This window comes from Myotis nattereri (genome assembly GCF_964212035.1).
Source record: "Myotis nattereri genome assembly, chromosome: 1".
In the NCBI taxonomy this organism is placed as follows: domain Eukaryota; kingdom Metazoa; phylum Chordata; class Mammalia; order Chiroptera; family Vespertilionidae; genus Myotis; species Myotis nattereri.
In genome coordinates, this window is record NC_138075.1 from 78,921,073 (window position 1) to 78,940,280 (window position 19,208).

The window sequence follows — 19,208 nt, forward strand, 5'->3', positions numbered from 1 at the left end:
GCACTTTCCTCCCACCCACCTGTCAATCACCGCGCTCAGCTGTCCAGTTAGCGGGCCAAGGAGACGGGGCCGTCAGGGGCGTCGCGTGACGTCAACAGTCCGAGCACCGGGAAGCCGGGAGATGAGTGACGAAGGGGGCGCGTGACGGAGGAGCAGTTGGCCAACGCTGTGGCTGCAGTCGGGGTAAACAAGACCTCCCGCCCGTGCGGCTCCTGCGACCGCTCCGGGCTGGTGGGTGGTCTCGAGCGAGGCGGTAACCGCCGGCTCCAGTGGGAGGGGCTTCTTAGCCTCTTCCCTGCCTCCTCTCCTCGGCGTACACACCCCCCCCCCCCTCGCACACACGTGGGCGTGAGGCTGGGGAGGGGGGTGTTAGGCTGAATTCTAACGTCATTGGTTGTCGCTGCTGCCGACTTTCACAAGGAAGCACTCTGATTGGTCGGTAAGGGGGGCGTCGGGGGTCTCTGAGTCCATAGGCTTCTGATTGGCTAGATGAGATAAGCTAATGAGGCGCGTTCTCCCGCAAGGGGTTGTGATTGGTCTGCCAGAGAGGTTACCTGGGAATCCACCCCCTCCTGGGACTTTGATAGGTGAGTTTGAGGCAGAAAACTGAGAAATTCCTCTTCTCAAGGATTCTCATTGGTGAGCCAGGGCCCTAGGCTTCTCTCTTCTTTTTTTGGCTTCCCAAGATTGGGGAAGCTTTGTGTTCCTGAAGCGTGGGGAGTCGTCACAGGCTAAGGAAAAAGGGGTCCCCTCGGTCCCTAAGAAGTGTCGCCCTCCTAGAGATAGCCACCCCTATCCCAGGAGACCCTAGTATTTCTAGAGCAGGCTTTGCTTTCACCAAACCTAAGGAGGTGACAGGAGGAGTGCCTGCACCGGACTTAAGGATGCTGTGACCAGAAGATGGGATCGCGGAACAGCAGCAGCGCAGGATCTGGGTCTGGAGACTCCTCCGAGGGCTTGCCCCGAAGAGGGGCTGGTCTGCGTCGGAGTGAGGAAGAGGAAGAGGAGGATGAAGATGTGGATCTGGCCCAGGTACTGGCCTATCTCCTCCGCAGGTAACTTGCCCTCTGGTGTGTCCCCACCAGGTGCCACCACAGTCCCTTGGTCCCAACTCCAGACAGAGGATAGGGAATGGGATTGGCCCGGCACAGCTGTTCTGTTTGAGCACGGCGGCCTTTTTCTGCTGGACACTAAGCACTGAGCCTCATACCCAGGAAGAGTGGTTCTTGCCCAAGGAGGGTCACCAAAGTATCACTCTTGTGTTTTCCGGGACTGTTGAAGGGAGCCTCTCTAGCTATGACTACACAAGTGTAATCTATTTTCCAAGTAAATTTTAAAAATAAGATAAAAGGCCCTGGTGGAAAAGGAGTGATGTGAGGGGTTGAAGAGTTGGGGAGGTGGGTGTTGAACTTTAGTGAAGTTAATTGCATGTGATATGAGACCATGTGGATTTTCTTGAAAAACAAGTTTAAATTAGCCTAATATAATAACCCTGCTCTTGAAGAAAGAATGCTTTGAGGCAAGTGGCCACCAGGAATTGACTGGAAAGGGAGAGAAACTGGCTTCGTTTCTTAGCTGTGGCTTCTTGAGGAGAAGACAAGTTTGGGGGTCCCCTCAGAATACTGTGTTCTATACTGGACTCCGTGGGCAGAGGCTCAGAAGGAAATGCTCTCAGAATTTTTAACTCTCTGGGAAGTTAACTTAGTAGGTCTGTCAATCTCCATGTAATGTTGGGGTTCTTTACTCCTGCTGAAAGGGTGAGAATTGTAGGAGACTGAAAATAACAGCCAAGGTCTAGTCAACCTCAGACCTCAAAATGGGGACGGTATGAGGGCTGCGTACCAGGTGGTCTCAGCACTGGCTAGCCCTTGACCCTGAATTCGGTTGGTTTGGGAAAGGCATCCTTTCCCTTTATCATGGGGGGTGGGGTATCTCCACAGGGGCCAAGTGAGGTTGGTGCAGGGAGGAGGTGCAGCAAATTTACAACTCATCCAGGCCCTCTCGGACTCCGAGGAAGAGCATGACAGTGCCTGGGACGGGCGTCTTGGAGACAGATACAACCCACCTGGTAAGAGGACAGGCAGACTGACACCCTAACATCAGAAGACTTTCATTGGAAAATCTTTTTTCTTTCTTTTTTTAGAAATAAGTCTCTCCTTATCAGTAGTTACTTTATTTATTTATTTTCATTCTATTATTTATTTATTTACTTTAGTTAATCCTCACCTGAGGATATTTTTCCATAGATTTTTAGAAAGAGGGGAACGGAGAGGGAGAGACAGAGAGAAACATCGATGTGAGAGAGACACATCGATTGGTTGCCTCCTGCACACACCCCTGACCAGGGTGGGGGAACCTACAACCGAGGTATGTGCCCTTGACTTGAATCGAACCCAGGACCCTTCAGTCCACAGGCCGATGTTCTATCCACTGAGCCAAACCGTCCAGGGCAGAAAATCTTCTTTTTAATTTTGACAAAGAATAATAGGTTAGGTTGAAAGAAGATGAGATAATTCAGGGAATGAGGGAGTCCTTAAGACCCTCTATATGCAGCCACATTGAATGGGCTTGAGTACAGTTCTGCTAACTGTGCTCTGAGGCTGAAAGACCTAGGATGAAATTTCTCCCTGGTCTTCACAGTGGACGCAACCCCTGACACCCGGGAGCTGGAATGCAATGAGATCAAGACGCAAGTGGAATTGGCCACAGGGCGGCTGGGCCTTAGGCGGTCAGCCCGGGAGCACAGTTTCCCTCAAATGCTGTACCAGGTAGGCCTCTCCACCCCCCGCCAGCCTGGAAGCAGGCCTATCAAGGTAGCCAGAAGCGCTACCATCCCCAGAGAAGAGGGAATTAAACTTTCCAAAGAAGCCTCAAGTGCTGGAACTGGAAGTTCTTAGCCAGCCTGCTCCAGGGTTTGGTGGGACATCCTATATGTGGTGTCCATTTCTGTAACAAGAGCAACAACTTTGGAGGAGGGGGCCTGGCGTGACTGAAGTGGCCCTGTGTCTCTGCTAGCAATATTCCCCAATCCCTTCCTTTAGAGAGAACGGGGCCTCTGCCACCGGGGAAGCTTCTCCCTTGGAGAACAGTCTCGAGTGATGTCTCAGTGAGTATGGGGCTCGGTGGAGACGCTCTAAGGGCCAGAAAGGTCTTATCTCCTACACTGTGAAGGTATAGGTGTTAGAGGTTCCTCAGGGAGAGGAAGGTTAGGTTAAGTGGGCTTAAGGCTTTGAGAGTAAACAAAGTGGAAAAGTATGGAAATGAGAGGATGATAGAATAAATGAAAGGGGATTTTACCCAAGGCCAAAAGAGAAGAATGCCCGTGTATTCACGTCCAGCTCTGTTAGGATTCTGCTAACGGGGGAGCTTCTCATCCCGAGCTCCCCTTAACCCTACTTTCCCTCTGCTTCCCCAGCTTCTTGCCCAATGATCTGGGCTTCACTGATACCTACTCTCAGAAGGCTTTCTGTGGCATCTACAGCAAAGATGGTCAAATCTTCATGTCTGCTTGCCAAGGTACCAGACCCTGGTCCCATGAACTGTCCTAGAACAAGGAATGCTCCCTATGGCTGAGGCTAGAAACGCCCAGACCCTGACTTAGGGATGCTATCCAGAGCACATTTCTCAGATACACTGTTAGAGGTCTGATAGGAGGATTTGAGGAGGTTATTCCCTAATTCTGCCTGGTCCCCACTTACACAGACCAGACAATCAGACTGTATGACTGCCGGTATGGCCGCTTTCATAAATTCAAGAGCATCAAGGCCCGGGATGTAGGCTGGAGTGTCCTGGATGTGGCCTTCACCCCTGATGGAAACCATTTCCTATACTCCAGCTGGTCTGATTACAGTGAGTATGCCCCAGACTTCTGGTGTTCTCCAGCCTGGGACCTGAGATTTCCAAATGCCCACCTCCTCTGTGCCAGGACTCTACACCTTCTCCTGGAAAGATCACTTCCAGGGTCTGACATCCTGGCCCTTTGTTCCATCTCCTCTCTAGTTTCACTTCTACCTGCCTTCCCCCAGCCCTGAAAGATTCTTGTTTCTCTTGCTTCTCTTAGTTCATATCTGCAACATCTACGGGGAGGGAGACACACACACTGCCCTGGATCTAAGGTACTGGCTTCCCTTCCTGGTCAGAAACTTCTCAAGGAAGGCTCTCCAGGAGCAAATCTTTTGAACTGGAACTCCTGCTTAGAGGGAAAAGTACACTGGTTGCAAGTTTCTCTCTGTGGATTCCTGGGAGGGACCCACCCGTCCTGTCAGCAGAGGAGCAGGGTAAAATAGATGGTTGCAAGATTATTTCAGAGTTCTCCCTAAGGTGATCCACATTCTGGCTTGTGTTGGCAGGACTTCTCTTCCCCTGAGAAATGTGCCTTACAACCCTCATCAGATTCTGTGTGGATCAACAAAGGCTGAAGGGAAGTGCACTTAATCAGCTCCTCCTTTGCTCTTTTCAGGCCAGATGAACGTCGCTTTGCTGTCTTCTCCATTGCTGTGTCCTCAGATGGACGAGAAGTGCTAGGAGGGTGAGTATGGGGGATGTTGCCCTCAGTTAATGAGACAGAGTCCTCCCTGAGACCAGCTCTGCTATTACAGAGACTATACTGGATGCCCCTTCTCAGGCATCGTGGAGAACAGCCCGCCCTTCTCCAAGGTCAAGGTTTACGACTCGCTTTACCTCTTGCTCACCATTTACCCAGAGTGAGATGGGAGGTCTCAAACCTCCTTGCAAACACAGCTCACACTCCTTCTACCTCCTATATAAGAGGAGACAGGGTTTGCCCTTTAGCAGGACTTCACAACAGTCCTCTCCGTGCTGTCTTCAGGACCCTCTTTATCCCTTCCCTTTCAGGGCCAATGACGGCTGCCTGTATGTCTTTGATCGAGAACAGAACCGGCGCACCCTTCAGGTATTGCTGCTGAGACTCAGAGTCTCTGCTTCCTGGTCCTTGGCTATTAGAAGACCCAGAAAGAAGTCCTAGATATCCTGTTCTCTTTCTCCCTAGATTGAGTCCCATGAGGATGATGTGAATGCAGTGGCCTTTGCTGACATAAGCTCCCAGATCCTGTTCTCCGGGGGTGACGATGCTATCTGCAAAGTGTGGGATCGACGCACCATGCGGGAGGATGACCCCAAGCCTGTGGGTGCACTGGCCGGACATCAAGATGGCATCACTTTCATTGACAGCAAGGTAGGCAGGGAGGCAGCATTGTGAAGCTAGGCTACTAAGGTTCCAGCTGTCTAGGAGAGGATGTCAGAGAGGACTGGTGTGGAAACTCGCCCAAGGTCCTTATTAGCCAAGTTCGCAAGAGCTGGACTTTAGGGAAGGGGCTTAAGCCAGGAAACATGAGATCCATTGGTACTCAGCACTGATGGGTACCAGTGGAGCTCGGCAGGGCTTTCCGTAGAAGAAACAGAACACAGTTAGTCCAAGGTAGAATAGGAGAACCAGCCAGTGCCTCAGGCAGAGAAGCTGAAGAATAACCACGGGGTGGGATCTGAGGGAGAAAACGGATGTGAGCCCTCGCCGGTTGCTCAGTGGTTAGAGCATATGCCCGTGGACTGAAGAGTCTCGGGTTCGATTCCACTCAAGGGCACGTACCTGGGTTGCAGGCTCAATCCCCAGCCCCAGGCAGGGCCCATGCAGGAGGCAACCAATTGATGTGTGTCTCTCACATCGATGTTTTTCTCTCTCTATCTCTCCCTCTCCCTCTTACTCTCTCTAAAAATTAATGGAAAAAAATATCCTTGGGTGAGGATTAACAATAAAAAAAAATGTGAGCTCACCTGGATGAGGAAAGAGGCAAGCAAAATCAGAGGACTGGCGTGTTTACCCCTCAACTGGAGGGGAGCTGGACTGACAGCACCAACATTTGCAAGATCTGACACTTCATCGTCTACTTTGGGATTCACAGGGTGATGCCCGGTACCTCATCTCCAACTCCAAGGACCAGACCATCAAGCTCTGGGATATCCGGCGCTTTTCCAGCCGGGAAGGCATGGAAGCCTCACGCCAGGCTGCCACACAGCAGAACTGGGACTACCGCTGGCAGCAGGTGCCCAAGAAAGGTGAGAGGGCCCTCTGGTGCGGCTCCGCGGCTGCACGTTGACCCATGAACCAGGAGGTCAAGGTTCAATTCCAGTCCGGGCACATTGCCCGTGTTGCAGGCTCGATCCCCAGTAGGGGGCGTGCAGGAGGCAGCTGATTGATGTTTCTCTCTCATTATTGATGTTTCTATCTCTCCCTCTCCCTTCCTCTCTCTGAAATCAATAAAAACATTTTTTTTAATTTTAATAAGTAAGAAATTAATTTTTTTTTAAAGGTGAGAGTGGAAGGTAGAGCCTGAGATATGGAGAGTGAAGGGTCAGGGGTAGTAGTTAAAATATTTAACCCCTGGAGAGGCCTGTCATGGGCACAGTGAATATGCTCTGGCCTAGAGCATTAACTCTTTGTTTGCTAAACCATGGGGTGAGCCAAGGGTTCCCAGGGTTGGAGGCTGGGGATCACTCAGAACTAACCAATATGAAAGTATTTCAGTATCTTAACAATCAGCAGGAAGCCCAGCTGACTGTAGGTGAATACCAGTTGACTGTTAGGTGGGGAAAGAGCCACCATTTGGGGGTTGGAAAAATGATTCTGAGCATCGATCTTTGCTAAGGATTGGTGATTTGGGAGAATCCAGACTCTTAACCTAGGGTTCTCCCTGCACCCCTACCCAGCCTGGCGGAAGCTGAAGCTCCCAGGGGACAGCTCCTTGATGACCTACCGGGGCCATGGGGTGCTACATACCCTCATCCGATGCCGATTCTCCCCGACCCATAGCACTGGCCAGCAGTTCATCTATAGTGGCTGCTCCACTGGCAAAGTGGTTGGTAAGGATTGTGTCAGAACAGGGAGTCTTGGGAAGGGCAGGAATGTTTCTCAGGTTAATAATACCAGTGACCACCTTAAGCTCAGTGGCATCTACAAGTGGAAGTGAATTTAGCTTAGAGCAAGGGAGGCTTAAACAGAAACAGAAAACATTCTATTCATCAACATTTTAAATTAAGACAAGGAACATAGAATTCTAGTCAGTAAATATAACAGATTACCAAAAATATACGCTGTTGTTTTGTAGACAGTCAAGAAGAGAGATTGCAGATGAAAGGTAGGAGGGAACAGAGGTAAAAAGGAATGACACAAAGACATTCAAGCCCTAAAGCAGGAGAAATGCACAAACACAGCTGCAGCTATAAGGAGCCTGAAATCGCGCACTCAGGTGGAGACCCACCAGAATGAAAGATGCGCCCTGTCCAGATAAGGAACACCAGGTTCTCGTACCTGTGGAGACATTTATTACTCACTTTTGTGATGCCTTCCAGATCTCCTGGGCTTTTTAGAAAATGGCTGCTAACAGCTTTAAAGCCACATTGCATTTAGACCTTGTGAAATGTAGCTGAGGGCCAGAGATATCTGAGCTCTGCTAGACCATACCCTCAATCTGAGGTAGGGAAAAGGGGAAAGAAATTGAGAAACAGCCCCATCCTCTGCTGTGGGTTTTGTTACTCTAGGCAAGTGGGAAGGTGCCTGAGAGGTAGGTAAGTGGCGTTGCTCAGAGAGAGATGGGTGGCCAGAAGGTCCTGTGGCAGCCTCTCCACTCTGGCCTTTGTGAACAGTGTATGACCTCCTCAGTGGGCACATCGTGAAGAAGCTGACCAACCACAAGGCCTGTGTGCGTGACGTCAGTTGGCACCCCTTTGAGGAGAAGATTGTCAGCAGTTCGGTGAGGTTGCAAGAGTTGGGGGGGAGCCGGGGGAGCAGTGCATGTCTGGGACTTGGACCTGGGAGGGAGCAGCACCCCCTGACTACTTGCCACCTCTGCCCTGCAGTGGGACGGGAACCTGCGTTTGTGGCAGTACCGCCAGGCTGAGTACTTCCAGGATGACATGCCAGAGTCTGAGGAACACCCGAGTGCTCCTGCCTCAGTGCCCCACCCCTCTTCAGCCTTTTCCTCGCCCCAGTAGATCTGACCTCCAGCCCATATGTGGCTGAACCTCTTGATAAGCTCTCTTCTCTTTCTCCCTTCTGAGGGATCTTTGGGGAGTCATTGGCATTGGATGGGGAGAAACAGAAGCCCAGGCTTTCGGGGGCCCTGAGCCCTGGAAAATCCTCCCCGTGGGTCTCCTCACAATCTCACCACTCATTCAGCTTGGGTCTCTATCTCTGGCTGGGGTCTGGCAGGACTGCCTTTACTTTGGGTGTGGCCTTCGTTAGCAAGAGCACTGTCCTGAGTGTTTTTAATCATGTTTGGATGTTAGGTGTTAGCTCCTAGAGTAGATGCCTGGGGCCATGTCTGACCTGAGCAGCCAGGCAGGCCCATTGCCTGGCCTTCACCTGAAGGATTAGCCTGGCCAGTCAGAGGTCCTGATGGCTAGAGCTGCAGCCCTTTGGGGGAGGGTGGGATGGGGAAGGCAGGTCCTCAGCACCCTCCTAGGGTGGGAATTATGTCGTTTCTTTCCTGTGTCTGGGTCTTTGGGGTATGCCAGGTTGGGGTGTGAGGGGCTCCATGTGGCCTCACACAGGGCAGGCCCTCCCTCCCAGGACAGTCCATCTTGCAGAGGCCAGCGGCTTCCAGGAGGGATGTTGAGTAGGACTCCTTGGTCCTCTCCTTGGCTTTGGCTCCCTCAATAAACTCTCTGTGGGGACCTGGCTCGGTGTCTCTCTGTCTTTTTCCTGTCTGAGGCTTTTATACTCTCAAGTCAAGAAAATGGCTTCAACGAAGCCTTCAGATTTGCTGCTCTATGGGAAAAAAACATCCCTTTGATGCCCAAGGTGTAAGGAAATACCAAAATCATTTAACTGAGCCTTTTAATAGGCAGTCCCTCACCAACTTAGAAACTTCCCAGCAAGCAGAAATCAAGAGAGCAGGAAATAGGCACATCTTAGGTCAGCACACTTGTATGAACTGGTCTGTCTACAAGAGAAAATCACCCAGAGCCAGAGAACCTGATGGTCACTGACGCCAGGCCCCATCTGGGCGCTCCACCCCCACAGCCACCCCTCGCACCGTTGAGGAAGTGGAGGCATGCAGCGTGCCCCAGAGCAGCCGATGGTGCAGCCAGTGGGGAACGAGGGTTCGCATCCAGTCTGATCCATCTTTCCTCACATTTCAAGGCAGTTTTTAAGATTATGTCCTTTACAACTATTTACAATTACAATGAAAACTTTCTTCGTCAACTTTATATTTTTTAATATATTTTTATTTATTTCTGAGAGGAGGAGAGAGAAACATTGATGTTCGGCTGCTTCCTGCAAGCTCCCTCTCCCCCAATTGGGGATTAAGCCCGCAACCTGGGCATCGAACTGTGACCTTGTTTATGGGTTGACACTCAACCATTGAGCCACACTGGCTGGGCTGATTAATCCGTCTTGATCGGTTTGCAGATGAGGGTGCTGAGGACCAAGGAGGCTTAGTTGTTTTCCCAAAGTCATACAGTTGGGCCCAGAACCCAGGTGTCCTTGCCTGCTCGCTCATTCCTTTCATTGCTTTGCTGGTCTCCACTGTGCTTTGAAGTCCCACCACCAGTTTTGAGGAATGAGGAAGGAAGACAAAAGGGTCGCAAAACAGTTACTGAATAACAAGGATTTTGTGTAGGTAGTTGCTCCCTGCTCTATAGCTCTAGCCTCAGCGGTCAGGTTGGGAGGCCAAGTCTTTTTTTATTTTTTAATTCTCATCCAAGGATATGTTTTTATTGATTTTTTAAAGAGAGAGGGAGAGAGAGATGGAGAAACATTGATATGAGAGAAACATTGATCAGTTGCCTCCCATACTGATCGAACCTGCAACCTAGGTATGTGCCCTGACTAGGAATCGAACCTGCAACCTTTTTGGTGTGTGGGACGACACTCCAACAGCCACCCGGCCAGGGTGGGAGGCCAAGTCTTATGTGTGGCTAAGACCCAGAGTAATTGGTTAGAGGACGCAACCTAAGGTTTTGATGGCTGGGGATTGTCCTACTAGGTCTCCTCCCTTCCTTCCCCATCACCTGGGAGTAAATCTAATCTTGGGGTCTTTGAGAGTCCGATCTGGGCCATCACCGTCTCATATAGTACACCTTTTTCAGGTCACTTGAATTTCATCTGTTGGCCATCATAACATACCAACGAAGGGTCCCCTTTAGATCTAACGTCTTGTGCATTCACACAGCAGCCCTGGTACCAAACTCGCCCCTCAGAGCCCCTCAGACCAGACGAGCTGGGGCTGAGCCAAGCCACTGGGGTCATGGGCTCCTAACGTGGCCTGATTGGACACAGTGCAGTGATAGCCACCTTGCTGCATGCTCAGTGGCGGGCTCTTGTGCTCAAACCTGAGGAGAGGGGCTGGACCACACTGATGATGAGGGAGACAGATTTTTTAATAAAAGATTTGGTTAGTTTTATCTTTCTGACCCCTGATTTCCCTGTGAATCAAACACAGTAAAGTTGGGATGGAGTGGGGATGACCAAACAGAAGTAGGCAGACCCAAGCAGACTGTGGTCAAAGACAACCCTAAACAGCAGGCCTGGCCCTAAGACATGAACTAGAACATAGAGCTGGGGACAGACCTAGAGGACCAGGGGGACCGGCGTTAATAGGAAGGACACAGGCTGCAATCCAGACACACCCGAGGCTGGGTCCCTGCTGACGTGGCAGCCCTCTGCCCTGGCCCCTTACTGCCCCCCGCCCCTCTCCCCCGCCTGCCAGCTGCCAACAGGGCTCTGCTCTGTGTCTGCCACACCTGTCACTGTCTGTCCTTGCCCAGGGGGGGGGGCCCCATCAGCCCCTCCTCAGCTGCCCAGCAGAGCAAGCAGTTAGTGGGGAGGGGAGGGAACATGGAGCGGGGGCCGGTGGTGGGGGCAGGGCTGGGGGCCAGAGCCCGAATCCGGGCATTGCTGGGCTGCCTGGTGAAGGTGCTGCTCTGGGTGGCCTCTGCCTTGCTGTATTTTGGAAGTGAACAGGCTGCCCGCCTCCTGGGCAGCCCCTGCTTACGGCGCCTGTACCATGCCTGGTTGGCAGCAGTGGTCATCTTTGGGCCCCTTCTTCAGTTCCATGTCAACCCTCGGACTATCTTCGCCAGCCACGGAAACTTCTTCAACATGTGAGTCCACTCGAGGCTAGGGGCGCCGGCTCCCTGCACTCTGGGATCCTAGCTCCCTCCAGGCTTCTGTCCTCCTGCCAGGCCAGACACTAAAAATAGGCTAGGAGGTTGAAGAGAAGGTCAGAGAAGGGGGAGGGGGCCAGCACTGGGGGTCCAGGGGAAGTCGGGAGCAGGACTGAAGAGGAAATATGGACCCTCGCAGGCTGAATGGGCCTATAAGTGGATGGGGGTGGGAGGTATAAGACACAGGAAATAGCCAGTGACGAAATGTAGGATTGGGGACAGCAGTGGGGAACACAGACCAGAGTGGGGAGAGGGTTTCAGTAATCTCCCCTCTTCTCTGCCCACAGAAAGTTTGTGAATTCCGCATGGGGCTGGACATGCACCTTCCTGGGGGGCTTCGTGTTGCTGGTGGTGTTCCTGGCTACACGGCGTGTGGCAGTGACTGCCCGGCACCTGAGCCGGCTGGTGGTGGGGGCAGCCGTGTGGCGGGGGGCTGGCCGGGCCTTCCTGCTCATCGAGGACCTGACCGGCTCCTGCTTTGAGCCTCTGCCCCAGGGGCTGCTGCTCCATGAGCTGCCTGACCGCCGCAGCTGCCTGGCGGCCGGCCACCAGTGGCGGGGCTACACGGTCTCCTCCCACACCTTCCTGCTCACCTTCTGCTGCCTGCTCATGGCTGAGGAAGCGGCAGTATTTGCCAAGTACCTGGCCCACGGGCTGCCCGCCGGTGCGCCCCTGCGCCTCGTCTTCCTGCTCAATGTGCTGTTGCTGGGCCTCTGGAACTTTCTGCTGCTCTGTACTGTCATCTATTTCCACCAGTACACTCACAAGGTGGTGGGCGCCGCAGTGGGCACCTTTGCCTGGTACCTCACCTACGGCAGCTGGTATCATCAGCCCTGGTCTCCAGGGAGCCCTGGTCATGGGCTCTTCCCTCGCCCCCACTCCAGCCGCAAGCGTAACTGAAAGAAAGAAAGGCACGTCTGGCCTGGCTCTGGCCCCTCTCATCATTTGGTTGGGGGGACCTGGAAAGGGTGGGAAGGGCAAAAAGAGGCTGGAAAATAAAATAAATATTTGAAATAAATAAGAGGCTGGTGGTCACGGAGGTTCCTCAGCCATTCCTTGCTGTTACCAACTTTGAATGTCTTCCCTTATGCTTGATGGCCATTTCTCCTGCTGTCCTTTTATTCTCCTAGTCCTTACAGACTTTGAGCTATCTGAGGCTCTGATGTCAAGGAGTGGCACTGCTAGGGCAGGTAACGGTGCCCTTAGGTATGGGCAGCATTCCTGCTGAGCAGGTGCCCATCTCCAGCCTGGTTGATTTATTTTTCCTGCCTCTCCGACTGAATCCTACCCCTGCTTTCTGCCGGGGCCTGCCGGTCTAGAGACCCTTTCTACCCTGTCTTCCTCACAGGGGTCCATGTGTACTCATTTATTTAACATGTTTATTGGACCAAGCATAGTTCCATGCCATGTGAATAAGAAAGACTAGGTTTTTTGCTGCTTGGGGGCCAGTGGGTTGGTTACTGGGGAAGGCAGATGATAAACTCACAAATAACAACAGCTAACACTTGTATTGTGCTCACTCTGTGCCAGGCACCATTCTAAGTGTAAGTTCTTCATATAAATTAACACATTTAGCCCTCACAGCAACAACGCTATGAAGCAGGTAGTATGTCCATTGTACAGTTGGGAAACCTGAGGCACAGGGTAAGTAACTTGTGCACAGCTAATAAACATGAGAATCAGGATTATAAACCCAGGCACTATGGGTCTGTTATCTGTCTCTAAACCAGGGATAAGCAAATTACAGCCCTCCTGGGGGCAGTTTTTGTATTGCCTGATTGCTAAGAAAGGTTCTTAACATTTTTTTTAATGGTCGAAAGAAAATTAAAAGAATATTTCATGATCTGTGAAAATTATGTGAAATTCAAATTCCAGTGTCCATAAATAAAGTTGTATTAGAACCTAGCCACACTAATTCATTTAGGTATAGCTACTTGCCTGCTACAATGGCAGAGCTGAGTACTGTAGTTGTGATAGACACTATATGGCCCAAAAAGCCTAAAATATTTACTATCTGGCCTTTTAAGAAAAGGTTTGTTTGCCAAACCCTGGTCTAAACCACACAAGCCTCAAAGAATAAACTGACATATCAGAGATAAGTGCTATGAAGGTAAACAGGATGCTTTGTAAGAGAGAGACTTGGCACCCTCGCTGGTTTGGCTCCGTGGCTAGAGCGTGGCCCTGCAGATTGAAGGATTCTGGGTTCAGTGCCAGTCAAGGGCACAGACCTGGGTTGCAGGTGATGGGTGATTCTCATCATTGATGTTTTTCCCTCTCCCTCCCTTCCTCTCTGAAATCAGTAAAATTATATATATTCTCCAAAAGCTGTGTGGAGAGCGGGTTATGGAGGACTGGAGTCCACAACAAGGGTCAGGAGAGCGCTGACTGGAGTCTGGGTTGGGGTCTGAACGGCACTGCGCTGGCCAGAGGATGCTGGGGAGTCCGGGACCCAGGCGGCAGGGCGGGGGGGGGAATTCCGCCAGGTTTGTTCCACAGCTGAGGAAAGATGGTGGAGCACCGGACAAGGCTTATCCCTGTCCCGGGCCAGCAGGTGAGAAGAGAGCCAGTGGGAAGTCGGGAGGCGGGGTGCGGGAGTCCAAAGGCGGGCACTGGCCGGGTAGAGGGAGGGCACGCCTGGCGAGGCCGGGAGGGGAGAATCAGAGCCCAGAGAGCACAGGCTTGGAAAGGAGACGGGGGGGAGGAGGCGGGGCGTCGAGAGCAGGAGGCGGGCTGGGGGCGGGCGGAGGCGATCAGTGGAAACGCTCCCCTCGGGCTCTAGGGGGCGCCCGGCCTGAGCCGCCTGGCTCCGCACGCCTCACCCCCACCCCACCCCACCCGACCCGGCCCCTCTCGTGGGCCTGTCCCCGCCCCCTCCAGCGCCTACACTCCCCGCTACTCAGGAAGGCCGGCCGGCTGCGCGCGCTGCTTTCGCTTTCCCTTCCCCGAGCCCAGTCCTCGCTCCTCGTGCGGCGCCAGGACCCCCGCCCGCCCCAGCCATGGCCACGCTCAGGGTCCAGCCTGAAGCCCAAGCCAAGGTGAGCGCTGCGGGTCCGAGGAAGGACCCATCAGGGAGGCGTGGCGCCGACAGGCCGAGGGCGTAGGTGATCCGGCCCCCGCTCCCCCGACACTTGGGGTCAGTCTTCGAGCCCTAGTGACCTCCAAGCCCGGAGCACCTGAGCCCCGAGGAGTCCCGCGGCGCTCGGCCGCGGGAGCGGGGAGGCAGCCGAGGTGCAGCGGGGCGAGGCGAAGCGGAGAGCTAGCGTGGAGGGGAAGTCCGCTGGCCCGGCGCCGGGCCCACACACAGGCGTGGTGCGGGGCCTCTCCGACCACCGCATTGCCTTTTCCACGGGGAGGGCCCGGGCCCACCACACAGGGCACTGCGCCCCTGCCCCGGGCGCAGCAGGCTCGCACCCCTCTCCTTACACAGCTAGGAGCCCAGGGATCTGTTCTCACTTGAACCACTCGCCCTTCGCCGCCAGGAAGGTTCTCATCCCCAAAACCCAGCCCCAAGGGGACCCACTCCACCTTCCCCAGACCAGACCCTACACAACCCTAAGGGGACAGTACTCAGATGAACTGGCCATAAAGCCAGGTGTCTGAAAGGCTGCCTGTGTCCCACAGGTAGATGTGTTCCGTGAAGACCTGTGTACCAAGGTAAGACCTGCCCCATCAGCACCCCATCCCTACTCAATTCCCACTGCTTAGCCCTTCCTTACTGCCTAGGAAGGACATTTGATTCTGACCCCCCCCCCCCCACCCCCAACTTCTCCCACCTCCACCTCATTCACAGACAGAGAACCTGCTTGGAAGCTATTTCCCCAAGAAGATTTCTGAGTTGGATGCATTTTTAAAGGTACTGGGGCTGAGCAGGGAGCTTTATAGAGTAGGGCCAAGGGGGAGACTCTAGGGGCCACAAGGATGCCCTTGCCTCCAGCCTCCCTCCTACCCTGTGCCAGGAGCCAGCTCTCAATGAAGCCAACCTGAGCAATCTGAAGGCCCCATTGGACATTCCAGTGCCTGACCCAGTGAAGGAGAAAGAGAAGGAAGAGCGGAAGAAACAGCAGGAGGCAAGCCAGGAAGAGCTGGGAGGAGGGACCCAACGATGGGGGGAATTAGCCTTACACCTGACTCCCAAGAGCCATTCTTTCCCTGCAGAAGGAAGACAAGGATGAAAAGAAGAAAGACGATGAAGACAAAGGTACCACTATGGTGGGAAGGGTCTTGAGTCTTATCTCCCAGGAGCTCCTCCTAAAGGATTCCACTTCCCCACCCCTCACTCAGTCCCAGCCGTGTGACTGACCTATTGCCCACTCTCTAGGTCCTCCCTGTGGCCCAGTGAACTGCAACGAGAAGATCCTGACCCTCCTGCAGCGCCTAAAGCCTGAGATCAAGGATGTCATTGAGCAGCTTAACCTGGTGAGCCCTCCTACTTCGCTTCCACCTCTAGGCCTTAGGTCAAGCCCTTGTCTTCCTTGGCCCCTGCCATTTAGGGCATGGCACCTGCCAGGTCTTAGCAGGAGAGGGCATAGCCACAAAGTCAGAAGTTTAGGCCCTGGGGCTCAGGATGGTCTTGGGATACCTCCACCCAGGTGAAGGTATGGCAGGAAGCAAGCAAGGAAGGACCGGAAGTTGGGAATTGGGTTGAGGGGTTGATGTGGCTTTGATGCTATTCCCTCCTCCCAGGTCACCACCTGGTTGCAGCTGCAGATACCTCGGATTGAGGATGGAAACAATTTTGGAGTGGCTGTCCAGGTTAGAGCACTGCCTCATTCCTCTCCATCCTTACCTCTCTAGTCCATGCTGTTTTCCACTTTCCTCCTTGAATTCTTTCCCCAGGAGAAGGTGTTTGAGCTGATGACCGCCCTTCACACCAAGCTGGAAGGATTCCACACTCAAATCGCCAAGTGAGTGTCTGCCCAGTTGCACCCATTACACTCTCTGCCTTTGGCTTGGATAGAGGCTTGGTCTCTCTCCTTCTCCCACTCCACACCCTTCTATTTCCCACAGGTATTTCTCTGAACGGGGAGACGCCGTGGCCAAAGCAGCCAAGCAGCCCCATGTGGTAGGTGAGACCCAGGTGGGGTGTATGAAGGGAAGGACGCACTTGAAGTCAGCCCTGACCCGGGTCTCCCACAGGGTGATTACAGGCAACTGGTGCATGAGCTGGATGAAGCAGAGTACCGGGACATCCGGCTAATGGTCATGGAGATCCGAAACGCTTATGTGAGGAGGAGAGGGAGGGGCAGGGGTGGGCAGAGGCAGCTTTCCCAGGCCACCCATCCCCTGACTCTGCAAACTGGGGGTGAAGGGTGACAAAGCTCTGTGTCTCTACAAGGTTAGAAATGAGGCACAGAGCCACTGGGAACTTATGGCTGATCCCCACTCCTCCCTGGTCCTATAGGCTGTGTTATATGATATCATCCTGAAGAACTTTGAGAAGCTCAAGAAGCCCAGGGGAGAAACAAAGGGAATGATCTATTGAGAGCTTCCTCTTATACTGTAGTGCGTCCAGCAGAGACCTTCCTGTCTTTGACAGGGAACTTCAGACTGTGCCCCCTTCTGCCATTTGAGGTTTCTCCCTCACTTGCCTCTTAGGCACAATAAATATAGTCATAATGGTATCCACTAGCTCAAGTCTCTTTATTGGATCCTGACACACACACCCCATGGCCCTGGCTCAGGCATTTCCATTGGTGGGACCAACCCACTGAGTGATTTTGGTGTTGAGCTGCTGGTTGGTCCAGTCCTGCCGGATGTCATCAAGGTGGCAGTCAAAGTCCACAAGGTGCTGCTGGGCCCGGCTCTCCAGTAGTGCTCCCACCATCTGTCGTGACTCCTCCCAGTCCCTCCACATCACTCTGAAATAATAACCCTCAGGGAGGTCAAACTCAGCAGGCAGTGGGGCCGGACATAACAGAGGTTAGGTCTAAGCAGTGGTCACCAACCTTTCGGACCTCAAGGACCACCGCTGGCAACCACTGCTCTAGAGAATGACCCTTGGAACAGGACCAAGGACAGAGGCCCCAACACTGGATTTCCAAGAAGTAGAGGGAGTGGGGCACTCACAAGTTCTTGTCCTTGGGGACCCAGCGGAGACCATGGTTCTCCAGAACGATGACTGGGGGCACATGAGGCTGAGACACCAGTTTCTGATTATCCAACTGTGTAGATAAGGAAGGACAGGTGAGAGCTTCAAGGATCCGCCTTCCTACTTTCTTTCCACCCCCCTTCTCCAAACGCAAGCCTCACCATAATAAGTACTGCATCAGGGAAGAATTCTGCAATCCGCCCAGCGATTTTCAAGGCTAGGGGCCCAGGGCTGTGTAGAGGGAAGATCAGAGGAGTGAGGAGCCGACTGGAGAGGCCCTGTCCCTCTGAGCTGTGCTTTCCAGATCTCACAGACATGGATGCAGTGATTGCCTTTCCCTGTAGTTAACCTGGGGGGTTCAGGTCTGCTTGATGCTTCATGCAGGACTGCTTGATGCTTGAGTGCTGTGGGAAACAGGTGCTCAGACACTGCTGGTGAGAGTGGAAATCAAAGGTGGTCTTGGGGGGTAGGTTGGCATAACCATCCAAATTTAGACTGTATGCTGTACATATGCTGACCCAGATAGTCCACTTATAAAGAAATTACTGTAGGGCACTATAATAAAAAATCAGAACTACCTCAATATTCAGTATAGGCATTAAATAAATTATGGTACATCCTTATTCATATTACATAGCCTTAGCTTAGGTAGATCTTGGTGTAGAGATGGAAAGATGTCAGCTATTTAATAAATGAGGGAAAAGTACATTACAAAACTATGTATACTTTGATCCAGATATATCCTTAACATATAAGTAGATAATTTTTTCTACTTATAGAAAAGAAATTTTGTGGTTTTAAGTTGCTTGCTGGGCTTCCTGTGTTGTTTTAGCAGTTGGGGGAGGGGCACCTCTGTTAAAACAAGTGTCAGCCTTTTCTTACACACAGTCATCCTGCCCACCCCACCGCAGCTCCTCCAGAGCGTCTTTACATTTCTGTTTCCTCGCTCCAGTGCCCAACCTCGTGCCAGGTGGACAGTCCCTGCTCCTGAGCGTTTGATAAAGGAAAGATGGAAGGAATGACCCAGAGGAATTCTCTTGACCCCACCCCCACACTCACCCCTAACCCTTAGCCTTCCGCCTCCGGCCACCCACCCGACTCACCTTTGGTCACCGAGAGCTGCATTGGCATGGTAGTACCCAGCCAGGACCAGGCCGGCCTGCGCGCCCCACACATCTACCTGCCATGGGAAAGGGGCCATCAGTAGGCGGCCCGCGGGCGTTCACGCTGCTAGAGGCGGGGACAGGCGTGGGCTGGGGGAGTTGGGGGGTTCACGGTGGTTGGTGCGCGCCCAGCAGCCGCACCTGGTGGAGGGCGACCTCCAGCATGACGGACAGGGCCAGGTGGCTGTGGAACAGCGGCACACAGTCGGTGAGGCACAGGCACTCTCCCGACTGCGGCGCCGGCGCCAACAATAACCCGTTCACCGCGGCGTGCGGGTACCGGGCGGCATGCAGGCACATCTTCCCGTAGGCCCGGGCCGAGATCTCCACCTCCCCCATGGCGATCCGGGCGCCCGCTCGCGTCTGCGGGGCTTCCTCCAGCGCCCGACACCCTCCCTGGGCCTTCCTGGGCCCCCTCGCTTAGGTTCGGTGGTAACCCTGATTGGGCTCGAAGGTGCCTTGGCTCTGGAGCCTGGGTCCAACCCGGCCCGGGACGTAGGCTGCCCGAGAGCATGCTGCAGCGCGGAGCCCGCGCCGCCCGCGCCCGCCCGCCTCCAGGGGGCGGCCGCAGACCCGGAGCCGCCCGCTCCGAGCCAGACCAGCTTCTAGGGGGACTGACTACATGGTGCTCTGTGATAGGCTTAGAGGTTCTCATTTTGTCCAATCACCGGCCTCAGCCAAACTTTCCCCACCTTTGTCTCCAGCGGAGTGGAAAGGACCCCCCGCTGTGAAGAGACCTGCCTGCACGCTGATTGGCTAGGCTGCCCAGCGTG

The 19,208-nt window shown here is 53.5% G+C and overlaps 5 protein-coding genes across 16 annotated transcripts in view; 3 read left to right on the top strand and 2 right to left on the bottom strand.

Annotated features, from left to right (window-relative positions):
- Nucleotides 1-297, bottom strand: part of NRL (neural retina leucine zipper) — a 30,941-nt gene extending 30,644 nt beyond the window's left edge. Inside the window, exon 1 of one of the 2 annotated variants that reach the window (XM_081088551.1) lies at nt 20-271. The gene's annotated coding sequence lies outside the window, so the exon portion shown is untranslated. Of the gene's footprint in view, nt 1-19 lie in introns of both variants that reach the window. The other variant, XM_081088553.1, reaches the window with a different exon arrangement.
- Nucleotides 106-8,693, top strand: DCAF11 (DDB1 and CUL4 associated factor 11). 11 transcript variants are annotated; one of them, XM_081088445.1, is made up of 15 exons: nt 109-183; nt 849-1,055; nt 1,941-2,068; nt 2,641-2,768; nt 3,042-3,106; nt 3,416-3,516; nt 3,703-3,849; nt 4,061-4,115; nt 4,460-4,528; nt 4,855-4,912; nt 5,009-5,194; nt 5,919-6,072; nt 6,724-6,876; nt 7,660-7,766; nt 7,873-8,693. In XM_081088445.1, the coding sequence occupies exons 2-15, from the start codon at nt 901-903 to the stop codon at nt 8,005-8,007; spliced, it is 1,641 nt and encodes a 546-aa protein (XP_080944571.1). In that variant the 5' UTR covers nt 109-183; nt 849-900; the 3' UTR covers nt 8,008-8,693. The 11 variants fall into 11 exon arrangements, with proteins under 11 accessions (XP_080944581.1, XP_080944571.1, XP_080944578.1 ...); XM_081088452.1 differs by having other exon boundaries at nt 111-183; nt 849-1,032; XM_081088448.1 differs by having other exon boundaries at nt 128-231.
- Nucleotides 8,694-9,049: 356 nt separating this feature from the next.
- Nucleotides 9,050-12,251, top strand: FITM1 (fat storage inducing transmembrane protein 1). The gene is made up of 2 exons (XM_081088577.1): nt 9,050-11,121; nt 11,472-12,251. The coding sequence occupies exons 1-2, from the start codon at nt 10,856-10,858 to the stop codon at nt 12,082-12,084; spliced, it is 879 nt and encodes a 292-aa protein (XP_080944703.1). The 5' UTR covers nt 9,050-10,855; the 3' UTR covers nt 12,085-12,251.
- A 1,425-nt stretch (nt 12,252-13,676) lies between these two features.
- On the top strand, nt 13,677-16,811 carry PSME1 (proteasome activator subunit 1). The gene is made up of 12 exons (XM_081088587.1): nt 13,677-13,735; nt 14,085-14,219; nt 14,806-14,838; nt 14,975-15,037; nt 15,141-15,251; nt 15,340-15,382; nt 15,503-15,600; nt 15,868-15,936; nt 16,021-16,088; nt 16,192-16,246; nt 16,321-16,407; nt 16,586-16,811. Exons 1-12 carry the CDS (start codon nt 13,691-13,693, stop codon nt 16,664-16,666), a joined length of 888 nt encoding a protein of 295 aa, XP_080944713.1. The 5' UTR covers nt 13,677-13,690; the 3' UTR covers nt 16,667-16,811.
- On the bottom strand, nt 16,806-18,991 carry EMC9 (ER membrane protein complex subunit 9). Its single transcript, XM_081088598.1, has 5 exons — nt 18,577-18,991; nt 18,376-18,452; nt 17,434-17,503; nt 17,251-17,345; nt 16,806-17,042 (listed from the first exon to the last, which is right to left on the bottom strand). Exons 1-5 carry the CDS (start codon nt 18,772-18,774, stop codon nt 16,862-16,864), a joined length of 621 nt encoding a protein of 206 aa, XP_080944724.1. The 5' UTR covers nt 18,775-18,991; the 3' UTR covers nt 16,806-16,861.
- Nucleotides 18,992-19,208: the final 217 nt, after the last annotated feature.